General features: G+C 44.4%; 1 protein-coding gene across 8 annotated transcripts in view; it reads left to right on the top strand.

The window, feature by feature from the left end:
• Positions 1-16,498, top strand: part of ahcyl2b (adenosylhomocysteinase like 2b) — a 134,708-nt gene that overhangs the window by 91,902 nt on the left and 26,308 nt on the right. For all 8 annotated transcript variants that reach the window (XM_072471156.1, XM_072471161.1, XM_072471158.1 and 5 more), the window contains 6 exons: positions 171-265; positions 2,490-2,596; positions 4,793-4,909; positions 6,910-6,973; positions 12,326-12,414; positions 14,392-14,462. In XM_072471156.1, the coding sequence (XP_072327257.1) occupies positions 171-265; positions 2,490-2,596; positions 4,793-4,909; positions 6,910-6,973; positions 12,326-12,414; positions 14,392-14,462 (543 nt within the window). The remainder of the gene's footprint in view (positions 1-170; positions 266-2,489; positions 2,597-4,792; positions 4,910-6,909; positions 6,974-12,325; positions 12,415-14,391; positions 14,463-16,498) is intronic.

Genomic DNA, 16,498 nt, shown 5'->3' with positions numbered 1-16,498 from the left:
CGGCATTCATTGTTCTCTGTTTACATTTTGATCCTACAAGAAAGCAATTTTGGTAAATTCCTGATTAGCATCAGGCCTCAAATTTTAAAACTTCAAGTGAGTAGAGGTGATTTATAATTGTTTTTCCATCTAGTAACTGAAAATTTTCTCTCTTTATTCCCCTGTGGCAGGTTATCCAGTTTTTGCTTGGAAGGGAGAATCCGAAGACGATTTCTGGTGGTGCATTGATCGCTGTGTGAATGTGGAAGGATGGCAGCCAAACATGGTAAAGACAGGTTGTTGCTCTTCGCCCATTTTGAATGTTGGTAGATGAAGAGCGACTCTAATGTGATCATTCAGAGTTTGATCAGTTTGCATGATTAAATTAAAAAGCTGAGTAGGTGGTCTTTTTTTACTGTTTTTTGGATGGCTGCGATTTCAGTTAAAAATTAAATATATTTCCTTTGGGTCTTGATGCTCATTGTGTTTGAGAGATCATTTACACCAGTGTTTATCAAACTTTTTTACCAGGGACCCATTTTTACCAATCGGCCGACCTTTGCGACGCCCGCCGGCCGACCTTTGCGACGCCCGCCGGCCGACCTTTGCGACGCCCGCCGGCCGACCTTTGCGACGCCCGCCGGCCGACCTTTGCGGCGCCCGCCGGCCGACCTTTGCGGCGCCCGCCGGCCGACCTTTGCGGCGCCCGCCGGCCGACCTTTGCGGCCCCCGCCGGCCGACCTTTGCGGCCCCCGCCGGCCGACGTGCATGACCCACCATTTTCTCTTGCCTTGTTTGTTGCTAATGAAAATGGGGGAAATGGTTTTTGGTCCCTTTGGCCCCCCCGATCTTGTAAAAAAAAAAGCTGTGACCTTATAATAAACATTTTTTAAAATGCGGCCGCACTGCGATGCGTGCCTGATCATCGGTGCGCATGCACATAGTTTTGGACATGCGCATCGATTGATCGGGCACGCATGCGCAGTGCAGCATTTTGTTTTAAAAGTTCATGGCCACTTTGAAGGCCGCTCGCAGCTGGCATAGTTAAAAAACGTCTGTTGTGCGCGGATTTGCGCGATCGGGAGTGCCGCGACAGACGGTGGCACGACCCTCCCGACACCCGCCCGTGACCCACCCGCGGGTCGCACCCCTGAGTTTGACAATACCTGATTTACACCATGGTAAGTGACTGAAGCCTCCAGTGCCTGCCTCTAGCCTATCCAGTTCTCAGCGACTCCTTTTAGGCATTCTCAAAGAAACCTGCTGATATTATAAAAATATTAAAATTGATTTGGGAATCGTAGGAAAGGAACAACACATTTTCACAAGGACTGAAAGATGGAAAGGATATTGAAGAGTTAGCATGATGCAAAGATAGATTCAATGTAGGAAAATATGAAATGGAAGTAAGAATACTGGAAACTTTAGCAAGATTTTAGAGAAGTAGATTTCACGGTGGTTAGCACTGCTGCCTCACGGCACCAGTGACCCGGGTTCAATTCCGGCCTTGGGTGACTGTCTGTGTAGAGTTTGCACTTTTCCTTGTGTTTGCGTGGGTTTGCTCCGGGTGCTCCGGTTTCCTCCCACAGTCCAAAGAAGTGCAGGTTAGATGAGGTTACAGGGATAAGATGGGAGAGGGGTCTAGATAACTTTTAATAGATTTTGGTTATGGGGAGCACAAGGGCCCACTTTACAGGTGTGATGCAACAGAGATCTAAAGTATTTTTAAACAAAACAATGTTTATTCTATGAATCCAGTTAACATTTATAAACACACAGTAAGCATCTCATCAAGTACCAACACTGATACGCTCCCCAAAAATACAGTACTCTATAGGTAACCCTTAGTAACTTTCCTAACAACTTCCATAAGTCAAAGACCCTTTTTAACAAAGACACTAGGTTTGCATTCCTTACAGTAACAGGTCTTACTCTGAAATCATCAAGTGATCTGGAGCCATTCTTTAGCATGCAGAGAGACCAAAATGCACCTCCTTGGTTTGAATGCAGCTCTCCAACTGAAAACGAAACTAAAACTCAGAGCCAAAAACAGCTTCCAGCTCAAAAGGAAAAGTAAAAAGCAAAGCCAGAGCCCAGCTCCACCCACACAATGACATCACTGCAGCCGCTTGAGAAGACAAACATTTCTTAAAGTGATATTCCCATGACACTCTGGTAGATCGTACTGGCAGAGTAGATATTGATCTCTCTTTATCTTTGTTTGGACAGGTGGTGTCTGGAGCATCTTTGTAGAATTTCACCTGAAGAGATTACCCAGATTAGGTAGATTCCATAGTGGATGGGATATACAAACCTGTGCAATGATTGAGTTCTGAGGATGGGGAATGTCTGCTGTTTCTTTTGTGCTTTTCTTCAAAGGCTTGACTTTTAACACTGGGGGCTAGACTTGCAGTGATTTCCTGTGGCCCCTGTATCACTGTTCTGGTCTGGTTCTACCACATATTATGCTGGCTATCAAATTGCCTTTGCAAATTTGTGTTTTGATACAGATCCTAGATGATGGTGGAGACCTCACCCACTGGATTTACAAGAAGTATCCTAATATGTTCAAGAAGATAAAGGGCATAGTGGAAGAAAGTGTGACTGGTGTTCACCGGTGAGTATTACTCTAGTATACACGAGACTTAGCCAGCCTTCCTTATCCCTGTTTTATTGATCTAACTAGAGTTCTCTGATTCCTTCTAACATTTTAAGTGTCATTCTATATGCTTCCTCTTTGCTGAATCCTCCTCTCCCTCACACTCAACCTTTTTGAGCAATAATATATGACACTGTCAGTTCTGGGTGCTTCTCTTCTCCCACCTCCCAACGTTCCAGAGTTCTTAGCACCACTGCAAGAGATTACAGGAAGCATGACTGACCTATCAATCTCTACAGCAGCCCTGTCTCTAGACTACCTAATTAAACCATACAAGCATATTTGTTATTCAAATAGTCGCTTGGCGATACAGAACTTGAATATTGCTGAAATAAGAGACTTTTGAAGCTTTTCATCTTGCATTCATCAGGAGAGATGCAAGAATGCCAAATTTCAAAGGAAACAACAATTTATACTGCATGAGAAAAAGGTGCTGATTGGTTGGTGAATTGGCTCAGATTGGTCGTGATGTTACCTGGACCGATCCTACCAGATTGCCTGGGCAGCAGGATTCGCCGGCATGTCCCAGGTCCAGGAGATGATCGACGGGACATATGTCCCCCTACGGGCACCAGCACCTGAGGGAGTGACCTTCACCCATCAGAAGGGATTCCATTCCCTCAATGAGCTGTTGGTGTGTGACCACTGGCTGTAAATCCTGTACATCTCCGTCTGCTGTCTGGCACACTCGACGGTGCCCGACACCTTCGAGACGCTTTCCATCAGCTGCCCACAGGGTGTTGGCCTTGGGTCAGCAACATGAGCAGGTCTGGTCCATGGGGCGGGGGATGATAACGACCCACCCCGTGATGAGCTCTGGTGCTCTGCAACGTGTGACTCCTGTCCTGGTGTCACGTTCCACTGTCTACCTGGGTGATCCCTGAAAGTGTACTAGCAATTTAATTATGTGGGTCCACATCCCTCTGGGACTGACTCAGGTCAGCCAGCGCCAGGCCAATGCTCTCGATGACCGCAGCCATGACCTGTTGCGACTGGACCGTGCTCTGGAGCCCTGCAGCAATGTCCATTATTCCTGGTACATGGCTGCCTGTGACATAGCAGTCCTGTCCTGTGCCTCAGCCACTGCCCATACAGTGTGCCCCAGGCCTTGGACATCCTGACTCGACGCTGAAACCTTCGCACCCAAGTCTTCCACCGTGGGCACCACCCATGCGATAATAATAATCTTTATTATTGTCATAGTGAAGTTACAGGACAATGGTTGGGGTACTGCAGTTGGTGAAGAATTGAAAAAACAGCCGGGGTTCTCTTCTCATGATCACAACTCACAAGCCCTTCTGGAACTGGACAATCAGTTGAGCCTTTGCTGCTGTGGTATAAACCTTGCTGACACTCACTGTCTGTACACAGAAGGGAAAGGTGAATGTTGGCAAGACAAGGAGAGAAAATAATATATTGTCATAGCATTTCCCACCTCTTTATGTTACACTGCATCTCCTGGTGTCATATTGAAATTAACCCATTAAAAGTTTTGAAGTATGTCTTTCGTTGGTTTTGATCAGTTGAATTTTGTATTTGCCTTGAGGATAATTCCAGAATATAATTGGGATGATTATACCATCCCAAAGTTAGGGGACTCTTGCAAAGTTGTCAAATAAGTGGGGATTGATTTGCAAGCGTTTCAACCTGATTCATTCTGACTAAAAAAAATAAAGTTCTGCTTTCATATTTGGGTGAAAGGTCCTTCAGCACATTCCATTCATGCCTCAAGTCTTCAGGTCTTTATTGGGCTTCATTGTACTACGTAATTCATTCTTCTGTCTTGTTTATGTCAACTGATTCCATTATAGCTCTCTCGCAGTTATCTGGTGCTGCAATTAAGGCATATATCCTGGTGTTGAGTTATAAAAAGTCCAATGCAGAATGTTAATATGGTGGAAGACTAGCAGGCACCAAATCAGGTCACATTGCACCTTTAATCAATGTGGGAGTAGTCTGTTGAAAATATCTGGAGGAATTTCCAGTCCCATGTTATCGGGCAGAGTAAAGTAGATACGTGATCAATTTAAAAAAGCTTTCTGTTAGTTCAGGCTGGTTGCTCAGGAAACCTATCAGGCTCAGTTGATGTATTGCAAACCAATTTTGGAGCTCTTGGTATTTGACTTGTACTATTTCTCTTTGTTTCTTTTTTAGACTTTACCAGTTGTCTAAAGCTGGTAAGCTCTGCGTCCCAGCCATGAATGTAAACGACTCCGTAACCAAGCAGAAGTTTGATAATCTCTATTGTTGTAGAGAGTCCATACTCGATGGGTATGTAATAAAAGTTTACTGTTGTGAACCAGCTTTAAATTAAGGTGATCAGTAATGTTCAACTATTTGATGGTGAAATAATGATGAACCAATAAATGGCAATGTGTATATCCAGAGATTTTAATGCTCTCAAGTCCTCATCCTGACCAAGTAAGGATATCAAACACTAACCATTCAGCCTCACAAAGTGGTCGGAAGCTAATTTGTGCCTTCACTGTTTTCTGCTGTATTTCTGTGGGAAGATCCCAGGTGGAGCCAAATAGTTTCCCAAAGGAAGTGGAAGCTTTCAGAAGAACTGTAGCCAGCATCTCCTGATGATCTGGGATAGTGTCCCTGGGCTTTGTGTTTTTATTGGGAATAAGCAAAGTGGGAGGGGCCCATGGAAATGAGCAGAAAGCCAATAGAACTGAAGTTGTGAAAAGTTACTTTGTCAATGAGTGACTGACCCGTTCTTAGAAAATTTGAATCCCAACAAGTTATCTCTAGTTTCAAATGGATAAGGTTTGGTTCGTAATCTATTTTATTTCCAGTTTCTCTTACTAAATCCTTAATGTTAGGTTTTCTATTTATTTTAAGAGATCACATTGTTCCCCTAACTACATGCATTGTACATGTTTCGCAATCTCTGATCTCGCTAACCGATCTTAACTCTCAACCAGGTGGACATGTGCCACCGTCTACTCTTTGGGTTCAGCAAGATTTTTGGAAGTGGTTCTTATTGTGGAGAGACATGATACTTCTCTGCCTCCCTACCATACCCCTTTCACCATATGATTAGTTCTGGATAGAGCTGCAGAGTTTGGGATAAGTGGTTAAGAAGGAATATGGGATTCTTGCCTTTTTTAGCCAAGGCATAGAATATAAGAGCAGGGAGGTTATGAGAAGTCGTTTAAAACACTGGTTGGGCCACAGCTAGAGTTTTGGTCACCACACTATAGGAAGGAAGTGATTGCACGAGAGAGGGTGCAAAGGAGATTCACCAGGATGTTTCCTGGGTTGGAGCATTTCAGCTATGAAGAGAAGCTGGTTAGGCTGGGGTTGTTCTTCTTAAAGCAGAGAGGGCTGAGGAGGAATCTGATTGAGGTGTACAAAATTATGAAGAACAAAGATAGGGGAGATAGGAGTTGTCGATAACCGGGAGCATAGATTTAAGGCAAGGGGCAGGGGATGTGAGGAAACTCTTTTTCATCGGGAGGTGGGGGGGGATTTAGTTCACCTTTGGAAAAACACAGATGATTTGGATTTAGATTGGAACTGAAAGTCTACTGGAACTGGTAAAGTCAACTGGAACAGTAAAAAGTATTGTTCTGCATACAGTTGAGTCATATCACTCCATACATGAAAAAAACAAAAGGCATACATAAATACACAATGTAAATACATAGACAGACATCGGGTGAAGCATACAGGATTGTAGTACTACACAGTAGGGAAGATGTGTGGAGAGATCAGTTCAGTCTATAAGAGGATCATTTAGGAGTCTGGTAACAGTGGGGAAGAAGCTGTTTTTGAATCTGTTAGTGCGCGTTCTCAGACTTTTGTATTTCCTGCCTGATGGAAGAGTGAATAAGCCAGGTAGGAGGGATCTTTGATTATGCTGCCCGCTTTCCCAAAGCAGCGGGAGGTGTAGACCGAGTTAGTGGATGGGAGGCGGATTTGCGTGATGGACTGGACTGTGTTCACGACTCTCTGTAGTTTCTTACGGTCTTGGGCCGAGCAGTTGCCAAACCAGGCTGTGATGCAGCCAGATAGGATGCTTTCTATTGTCATAGTAAGAAGTCTTACAACAGGTCCAATAGGTTTGTTTCAAATCACTAGCTTTCGGAGCACTGTTCCTTCCTCCGGTGAAGACTTCTTCCTGTGCTCACCCCAGTCCAACGCCAGCATCTTCACATCATGGCTTCTATTGTCATAACAGTGAGTGATTATAATACATTTTTGCTCAGTGTGTTATATTAATTTGAGAGCTAATTGTATGAATTTTACATCTTTAACAAAAGACTCAAGAGGACTACAGATGTGATGTTTGGAGGAAAACAAGTTGTCGTCTGCGGATATGGGGAGGTAAATATTCCCTTTTTTGGGTGGGAGGGGGTTCTCAGACTAGTCTCCAACCTGCTGTTCTCAACTGTTGAGACCCTTGTTGTCCATGTGAACCTCCTCAACCGGAGTTTACCTCCCAGCCTCAAACTGGCTTTCTTTTTCTTTACGCAGTGGGCTGTGATGTCAGTGGCTTCTGCTTCCCATCTGTGCTATTTTAGATGATTTGTTTGCTGACGTTTGTTTGGTAGATCACACTGAAATCTGTTTCTTCACAATTACTAAGCTTCAGTGAATTTTAAACACCATTTTATGATCACTTTCCACATTAAAGTAACAGGAGTTCTGATGAAACCATCAGTCTTTCAGATTTTATGTGCAAGTTCAGAAAAGAAAGGAGCCACAGAGATTTGGTGATTTTGATGGTGTTTGTCCATGTTTGATGGTACTTCAGAATGATGGTGTGTTGGCATCAACCAGTGCTCCCCATGCATTTTCAATAGGTCATAGTGTCCATTTATCTTGGACGTTTTCACTGCTGCAAGTTGAAAGAAATGTAACCAATGTAAACAAATTTAGCAGTGATTGTTTTCAGTATGTTCAACATCTGAAACATTGTTCTAAATTGTATTTTGATGTTTGTCTGTTATACAGTTTCTTTCATTCTTAAATAGGTTTTAAAATGATGTACGCACTCACAGTAAACATGGGCTGAGATAATGGTATTTCACCAAAAAAAACAAAGTCTATGTATTGATATGCATCATTGTACATACACAAGGGGTTCATGTAAATACACTATAACTAAGTAACCACTAGAGGGAGCACCAGAAATGTCATGATATGCAGACACGCAACCAATGGGTCATTAGAACAGGACACAACCAATGGGTAATCAGGACACCCTGAGGTGGCATTACCACAAGGGGGCACTACACGATCCATATAAAAAGGGCAAGTCACACAGGCTCTGCCTCTTCCACCAGCTGAAACCAAGAGAGCAGGACAGGGTTGATTATCAGCAACATCATACCCTAACACATGGTCGAGAGCAAGCATGTATAGTTAGCGGAATAGACTGAGTTACAAGAGGCAGATTAGCAGAGTGTCAAACTCATTTAGGAGCATTGTTAATCGTTCAATAAATATGTTAAACTTATCTCCAAATCTGGAGCATCTTTCAGCAAAACCTACATCAACATCAAGTAGCAGGTTATGTTACTAGCAATAACACAACACAACAGTCTAGAGATGGGGGATGAATCCTTGCTTATATTCAATTCAGCCCAACATTGGGCTTAAAATGTGTCTGATGATATTCAAATTTGGAGAATGATTATCTGAACAATGCACTTGAGCACTGATGAATGCTGGAGTTTTTATTTATTCCTCTGCTCTTGCCACTTACCAGTATTCAAATAGTCTGGATATGGACACAATGACACAAAAGTGGAGAGCCTGGTTAACTGGGAAACTATCCAGTGGGGAACAGACACTGGTAGATTGTTCGAAAGATTTCACTTATAATCTGATGCAGAGAAAAATAATGCATTTTGAAATGAAAAATAAGGAGAGAAAATCATTTAATATTGCTGAAAAAGAGACATGATGTTGAAACTTCATCTTGCACTCGTCAGGACAGTTCACAATAATACCAATAGTAAAGGGAACAACAATTTATACTGCATGAGAAGAGAGTGCTGATTGGTTGGCAGGTGGATTCTGATTGGTAGAGGCATTGCCACGGAGAGTGCATGCGAAAACAGCTAATTGCCAAGCTTTTGTTCAAATTCAAACCAAAAAGGTCAGCTCTGGTCAAGGAATTGCCATGGGATACGGACAAATAGGACAACAAGGGACTATTTTAGACTGCACCGGGGGACGAGACAGGGATGCCCTCTCTCCCCACTGTTGTTCGCGCTAGCTAGAGAGCCATTGGCAATTGCTCTGAGAGCCTCAAGGGGCTGGTCCGGGGGTGGGGGGGTTGGATGGAGCGCAGAGTCTCGCTATGCAGATGACCTGCTTCTGTATGTATCGGACCCATGGACGGGATGGAAGAAAGCATGAGGATTCGAGGGGAATTTGGCCGGTTTTCGGGGTATCAGCTAAATATGGGGAAAAGTGAGATGTTTGCAGTCCAGGCGAGGGGACAGGAGAGGCAATTGGGGGAGCTGCCATTTAGATTAGTAGGGGGAATCTTTAGGTTCCTAGGCATTCAGGTGGCGCGGGAATGGGACTGGCTGCATAAATTAAATCTGGCCCGGCTAGTAGACCAAATGAAGGACAATTTTCGGAGATGGGATGCGTTCCCGTTGTCATTAGCTGTGAGGGTGCAGACGGTGAAGATGTCGGTCCTCCCGAGATTCCTGTTCGTGTTTCAATGTCTCCCCATCTTTATTCCACGGTCCTTTTTTAACGGGTCAACAAAGTGATCTCTGGCTTTGTTTGGGCGGGCAAGACCCTGCGAGTAAGGAAGGTAATGTTTGAGCGGAGTCGGGGAGAGGGCGGGCTGGTGCTGCCAAATTTTAGTGACTATTACTGGCTGGCGAATATAGCCATGATCAGGGGGGCGGGGGGGGGGGGGGTTGTCGGCATGGGAGCATATGGAGGCAGCTTCATGCAAGGGCACCAGTTTGGGGGCGTTGGTTACTGCGCCTCTGACGTTCCCGCCGGCACGTACTCCACCAGCCCCATGGTGGTGGTGGTGGCCCTGAGAGTCTGTGGGCAATGGAGGAGACGTGTGGGAGCAGAGGGAGCATCGGTCTGGTCCCCAATCTGTAATAATCATCGGTTTGCCCCGGGATGTATGGATGAGGGGGTTCCAGATATGGCGGATAGCAGGGAGGATGGGGGATATGTTTATAGAGGGGAGCTTTCCGAGTATGAGGGCGCTGGAGGAGAAGTTTGGGTTGGCGAGGGGAAACAAATTCCGGTATCTGCAGGTGCGGGACTTCCTATGTAAACAGGTGTCAACCTTCCCGCTCCTACCGCTAAGGGAGATTCAGGACAGGGTAGTTTCCAGAGGGTGGGTAGGAGAAGGGAATGTCTCGGACATTTACAAGGAACGTATGGAATCAGAGGAGACGCAGACGCAAGTAGGAGGAGGAGCTGGGAGGAGAGACAGAGGATGGTCTATGGGCGGATGCGTTGAGTACAGTCAACGCGTCCGCAACATGTGGCAGGCTCAGCCTGATACAATTTAAGGTTGTTCACCGGGCTCACATGACAAAGTGGCCCGGATGAGCAGATTCTTTGGGGTGGAAGACAGGTGTGCAAAATGTGCGGGAGGACCAGCGAACCATGTCCACGTGTTCTGGGCATGTCCGAAGCTTAGGGGATTTTGGCAGGGGTTTGCAGATGTCATGTCCATGGTGTTAAAAACAAGGGTGGCGCTGAGTTCAGAGGTGGCGATTTTCGGGGTGTCGGAAGACCCGGGGATCCAGGAGGAGAAAGATGCAGACGTTCATGGCTATTAGCTTGGAGGGACTCCAAGCATCCAAAGTCGATGACCTGGCTATCGGGCATGGCTAGCTTTCTCTGTTTGGAGAAAATCAAGTTCGCCTTGAGAGGGTCACTGTTAGGGTTCGCTCGGAGGTGGCAACTATTCGTCAACTTCTTCGCGGAAAATTAATCGTCAGCAGAAATGGTGGGGGTTGGGGGGGGGGGGGGGGGTTAGTTTAGCTTAGAATAGGGGGTTAATAAAGGTGGGACCTGGAAGGGAGGGAGACGGCTTTTGCACTATGTTTATAGTTTCACGTACATTGTTTATTGTGTTGTTGTTATAATACCAAAAAATACCTCCATAAAATGTTTATTAAAAATAAAAATAATAAAATAATTTTTAAAAGGAATTGCCATGGGAAATGTACCAGGGAATGCCTGACCCCAAGATTTTGTTTAGTTGAAAAAGGTGCAATGCGCGTATATGCTCCTTCTGTCTGCAACGGACGAGGCCCTATGTATGTAAACACATGTAGCTTCTAGCATACGCAAGTAAGCCACATCTTGGGGGCGCTGCAATTCTCTGGTTCATTCCTCATGGCAATGCCCTGACCAATCCATATTCACTTGCCAGCCAATCAACACTCTCGTCTTGTGCAATATAAATTGTTGTTCTCTTTACTATTGGGTGGCACAGTAGCACAGGGGTGGCACGGTAGCACAGTGGTTAGCACAGTGGCTTCATGGCTCCAGGGTCCCAGGTTCGATTCCCTGCTTGGATCCCTGTGTGTGGAGTCTGCACATTCTGCCCATGTCTGCGTGGGTTTCCTCCGGGTGCTCCAATTTCCTCCCACGATCCAAAGATGTGCAGGTTAGGTGGATTGGTCATGCTAAATTTCCCTTAGTGTCCAAAAAAAGCTTAGGTGGGGTTACTGGGTTACGGGGATAGGGTGGAGGTGTGGGCTTAAGTAGAGTGCTCTTTCCGAGGGCCAGTGCAGACTCGATGTGCCGAATGGCCTCCTTCTGCACTGTAAATTCTATGGTAGTCTTTTGTTTTAATATAAATTTAGAGTACCCAATTCATTCTTTCCAATTAAGGGGCAATTTAGCGTGGCCAATCCACCGACCCTGCACATCTTTGGGTTGTGGGGGTGAAACCCATGCAAACACGGGGAGAATGTGCAAACTCCACACGGACAGTGACCCAGAGCCGGGATCGAACCTGGGACCTCGGCGCCGTGAGGCAGCAGAGCTAACCCATTGCGCCACCGTGCTCTCCTTATTCTATGGTATTCTTGAGAACTGTCCTGATGAGTGTCAGACAAAAGCTTCAACAGCATGTTTCTTTTTTCAGCAGTAATCGAGTTCCGACATACCAAATTACTTTATAACACTTAATGGTAAAACTTAAAAGGGAGAGCATGAGCAGTGAAAGTTGGGGGCTCAAAAGAAATATTGCTGGTGCTAGAATTTCCAAAATTGGACATATTCAGCAAGTCAGGCAGTGTCTGAAGAGATGATCCAATTTCCACTTTCAAATGGATTTGCAAACTAAAACTAAATGTAACAATGTTGACTTTGCAGCATTGAGGTTTTGTTTGTATCAACCTTGAAACCACCAAAATTGTTGCAACGTATAGTTTGATCATTAAGGGCATCATCCTACAGTAATTTTGATTGGGAAATGATGCTGGTTTAGCACAGGACTAAATCGCTGGCTTTTAAAGCAGACCCAGGCAGGCCAGCAGCACGGTTCAATTCCCGTACCAGCCTCTCCGAACAGGCGGCGGAATGTGGAGACTAGGGGCTTTTCACAGTATCTTCATTTGAAGCCTACTTGTAACAATAAGCGATTTTCATTTCATGCTGTGTCAATGGCTCGGTTTATTCTCACCATTTCATTGCCATGCAGACTTTTCCTATGTTGCTTTCCAGGTTGGAAAGGGCTGTTGTGCTGCTTTAAAGGCGATGGGGTCCATAGTGTATGTCACAGAGATTGATCCAATTTGTGCTCTGCAAGCCTGGTAAGGACCTTGAATTAGAATGTTAAGTATATTTGTATACAGGTTTGTTCATGGAGAAATGCAGGGACTTGTGGTTTAATTTGCTTACTCATGACTGGGAGAATCCCACATTTGGTTTCTTCACACAATGCATTCTGTCTTGGTGAAGTCACTTTAGTCCATGTCTGTGCATGTCTGTAATATAGATGGCAGCTGGTGTTAACCTGACACCAACGACATGAATAACATTCACTGCATACAGTGTCTTTTGCAGTAACATGATTACAGACAATTGTATTCTTATTGAGAAAACTTGCAGATTAAGGAGAATTTGTCCTAATGTTTAATTGCAAATGATTGAATAGCTCATAGCTGTAACTAGCCTGAATAAAACTTCAATTAACACTGGTTGACAGGTATTTTGATACTGTACTGGGTTCTCTCAGCAGAGCCAGGATAAGAAAGTACTGTAATTTTTGAAATTTAAACCTTACAGGGTAGATTTTAAACCATTTGCCTGTTGCTTTATTAAATAGGGACAGGCCTAATTTGTTTTTCATCAGTTTGACATGTTTTATGAAGGGACGATGATAGCACAGAACTTTAGGATCTCTTGGATTTGATAGATTCCAGGGACCCGACCTTCTATCAGGTTGCCCCGACCTGTAGGCGACCTGATAGAAGGGGTATAGATAGGGTGAACAGTTGGAGGCTTTTTCCCATGGCGGAAATGACAATTACAAGGGAGCACAAGTTCAAGGTGAGGGGGAAAGGTTCAGTGGAGATGTGCGGGGGGAGTTTTTTTACACAGAGGGTGGTGGTGGCCTGGAATGCACTGCGAAGTGAGGTGGTTGAGGCAGATATGCTCGTGACCTTTAAGACTTATCTGGATAGGCACATAAACAGACAGGATATAAAAGGATACAGGCGGTTGGTCTAGATAGGACACGTGATCGGCACAGGCTTGGAGGGCTGAAGGGCCTGTTCCTGTGCTGTATTGTTCTTTGACCCCAAGGCTTGGAAATTAGGTACATTGAATTAAACAGCATGGTTCAAGTCATTTAACTGATTCAGGATATTGCAGCTTGGGTCTTCACCCACATCGACATCGTTGGTTTGTGCTGAGCTATACTGATTTCCTGTCTCCCAGTGAATTGACTTCAAGCATCTCATCTTCACTTTAAAATCTTCTAGACTCATAGGATCCCTGCGGTGCAGAAGGAGACCATTCGGCCATCGATTCTGCACTGGCCATTGCTCCGATAGAGCACCCTATCTAGGCCCAATCCCCTATCCCTATAACCCCACCTATCCTTTGGGCAATTTAGCATGGCCAATCCACCTAACCTACACATCTTTGGACTGTGGGAGGAAACCGGAGCACCCGGAGGAAACCCACGCATCACAGGGAGAACGTGCAAGCTCCACATAGACAGTTGCCTCATGTCTGAATTGAAACCGGGTCCCTGGTGCTGTGAGGCAACAGTGCTAACCAGTGTGCCACCATGCCACCCTCCATGCTCTTCCATGTCTTGGTTCCCCTTTACTTCAGCAGTGATCTCCAGCCATAATTCCTCATGCAGACTTTTCACATAACAAACCGTGTTTTTCACTTTGTTCGCTCCTTACCATTGGTTGCCAGTCTTTTCGCTGCTGTACCCTGTCCTCTTGAACTTAATCCTTAATTCCCTTCTCCTTGTCACTTTCCTTCTGCCATGAAAATCTCTTTAAAAGTTCTCATATTTAATCATGCCCCACTCACTCATTGTTTTAGCTCAATCTTCAGCAAATGGTATACCTGACCTGCACACACCATATCCCCAGTCACAGCTCATTGTTTGGCCAATAGTGTTCTGTGTTCTGACACTACTAAAATAAACAGACTGTGATGTTTAAAAGCAGAAATACCAAATCAGGCAGACTTGTTTACAAACTCTGTCCTTCTGAATGTGACTCAGCTCCTGTATACATTGACGCAGTTCTGCCTTTCTTTTGCAGTATGGATGGATTCAGACTTGTCAAATTAAATGAAGTCATCAGACAGGTGGATGTTGTCATTACTTGCACAGGTGAAGTATTAATAACATAGGTTAATGTTGGTCTAGGTTCAATATAGCAAACAGAAGTTCAAGTTGGAATTACAGTTAACCACTCAGATTAAAGTCTACTTTGCTGGATTTATTTATTTTTGATGCTTTAATCTTAGATACCAAAAGACCGTAAGGAATAGGAACAGGAGTAGGCTGTTTGGCCCCTTGAGCCTGGTCCGCCATTCAATAGGATCATGGCTAATCCGATATTTGTACCCTTTCCCCGTAATCCTTGATTCCCTTCCTGGTCAAGAATCTATCTCCGCTTTAAGTGTACAGAAGGACTCTGTCCCCACAGCTCTGTGGCAAAGAGTTCCAAAGACACTCAACCCTCTTGAGAGAAGCAATTTATCCCCATCTCAGTCTTAAATTGGCACCCCTTTATTCTGTGACTATGCTCTCTGGTCCTAGACTCTTCCAGGAGAAACATCCTTTCAACATTTACCCGGTCAAGCCCCTTAAGAATTCTATGTTTCAATTAGATCACCTCTTATTCTTCTAAATTCTTAATAGTTAAGTCCCAACTGGTTTAACCTTTGCTCATAAAACAATCCCTCCATTCCAGAGATCAACCAACCCTGAAATATGGGCCAACAGTCTTCCTGATTACCTGCTGCAAATGTGTGCTAGCTTTCTGTTTCATGCAAAAGTACCCCCAAGTCCCTTTGTGTTGCAGCTTTCTGCAGTTTTTCTCCATTTAAATAATACTCTGTTCTTTTGTTCTCCCTTCCAAAATGAACAACTTCACCTTTTCCCACATTATACTCCATTTGCCAATGTTTTGCCCACTTACTTAACCTATCATTATCTCTTTGCAAACTGTTTGTATTCTTCTTGCAACTTGGCCTTTCCACCTATTTTTGTGTCATCTGCAAATTTGGCTACTGTATATTTGCTTCCTTCCTCCAAGTCCTAATATATTGTAAACCGTTGTGGTCCCAGCACTGATTCCTGTGGAACCCCACTGGTTACAGGTTGCCAACCTGAAAAATAACCCCTTATCCCCACTTTCTGTTTCCCGCTCATTAGCGCCAATATACAGCCTCCAACATCATGGCCTCTTATCTTGCAACTTAACCTTTTGTGAGGTACCTTGTCGAACGCCTTCTGGAAGTCCAATTGCATCACACCTACGGGTTCCCCTCTATCCACTCTGGTTGAGACTTCTTTGAATAAATTTGTCAGACATGATTTCCCTTTCCTGAAGCCATGCTGACTCTGCTAGATTATGATTTTCCAAATCTGCTGCCATTACTTTTTTATTGATTCCCAACAATAGATGTTAGGCTAATCGGCCTACAGCTGCCTGCTTTTTACCTCTCCCTTTTTGAACAGGAATGTCACCATGGCAGTTTTCCAATCCTCCAGTGCTTCTCCAGAATCCAAGGATTTTGGAAAATTACAATCAATGTATCCACTTCCTCTGTCCTTGTTTCTTTTTGGATCCTAGGATGCAAGCCATCAGGGCCTGGGACTTATCTGCCTTTAGCCCCATTTGTTTGTCTAATACTACTTCTCTCGTGATGGTGATGGTATTTAATTTCTTCCATGTATTATTTAGTATTAATATGATGTTCGAAGTATCTTCCACCATAAAGACTGACAAAGAACATTTTAAACTAAATTTAGAAGAATCCTAAGGAAATCTGTAATTTTGGCTGATCTATGATGCAGGAATATGGTTGTTGTAAATTTCTCGGGTTCTGTGCTTCAACATGAAACAAGGAAAATTTTACAAAGCTTTACCTGTATAGTTCCCTATTCCATTGCTGAAATAACCAGAAGTTGCCAAAAAGCAATATGTATACAGTACCTCACTATTTTGAGTCCCCTAGAACTTGGCCTTCTTGTAACCAGCTCAACATCCAGAGCACTTACACAATGTTACTCATCTACAACTCCATAACTGCTGGTTCAGCACAAGGCTAAATCGCTGGCTTTTAAAGCAGACCAAGGCAGGCCATCAGCACAGTTCAATTCCCGTACCAGCCTCCCCGAACAGGCGCCGGAATGTG

Source organism: Scyliorhinus torazame, chromosome 13 (assembly GCF_047496885.1).
Source record: "Scyliorhinus torazame isolate Kashiwa2021f chromosome 13, sScyTor2.1, whole genome shotgun sequence".
NCBI lineage: Eukaryota > Metazoa > Chordata > Chondrichthyes > Carcharhiniformes > Scyliorhinidae > Scyliorhinus > Scyliorhinus torazame.
The sequence above is the reverse complement of the archived record's forward strand: the minus strand, read 5'-3'. Positions and strand labels throughout refer to the sequence as shown.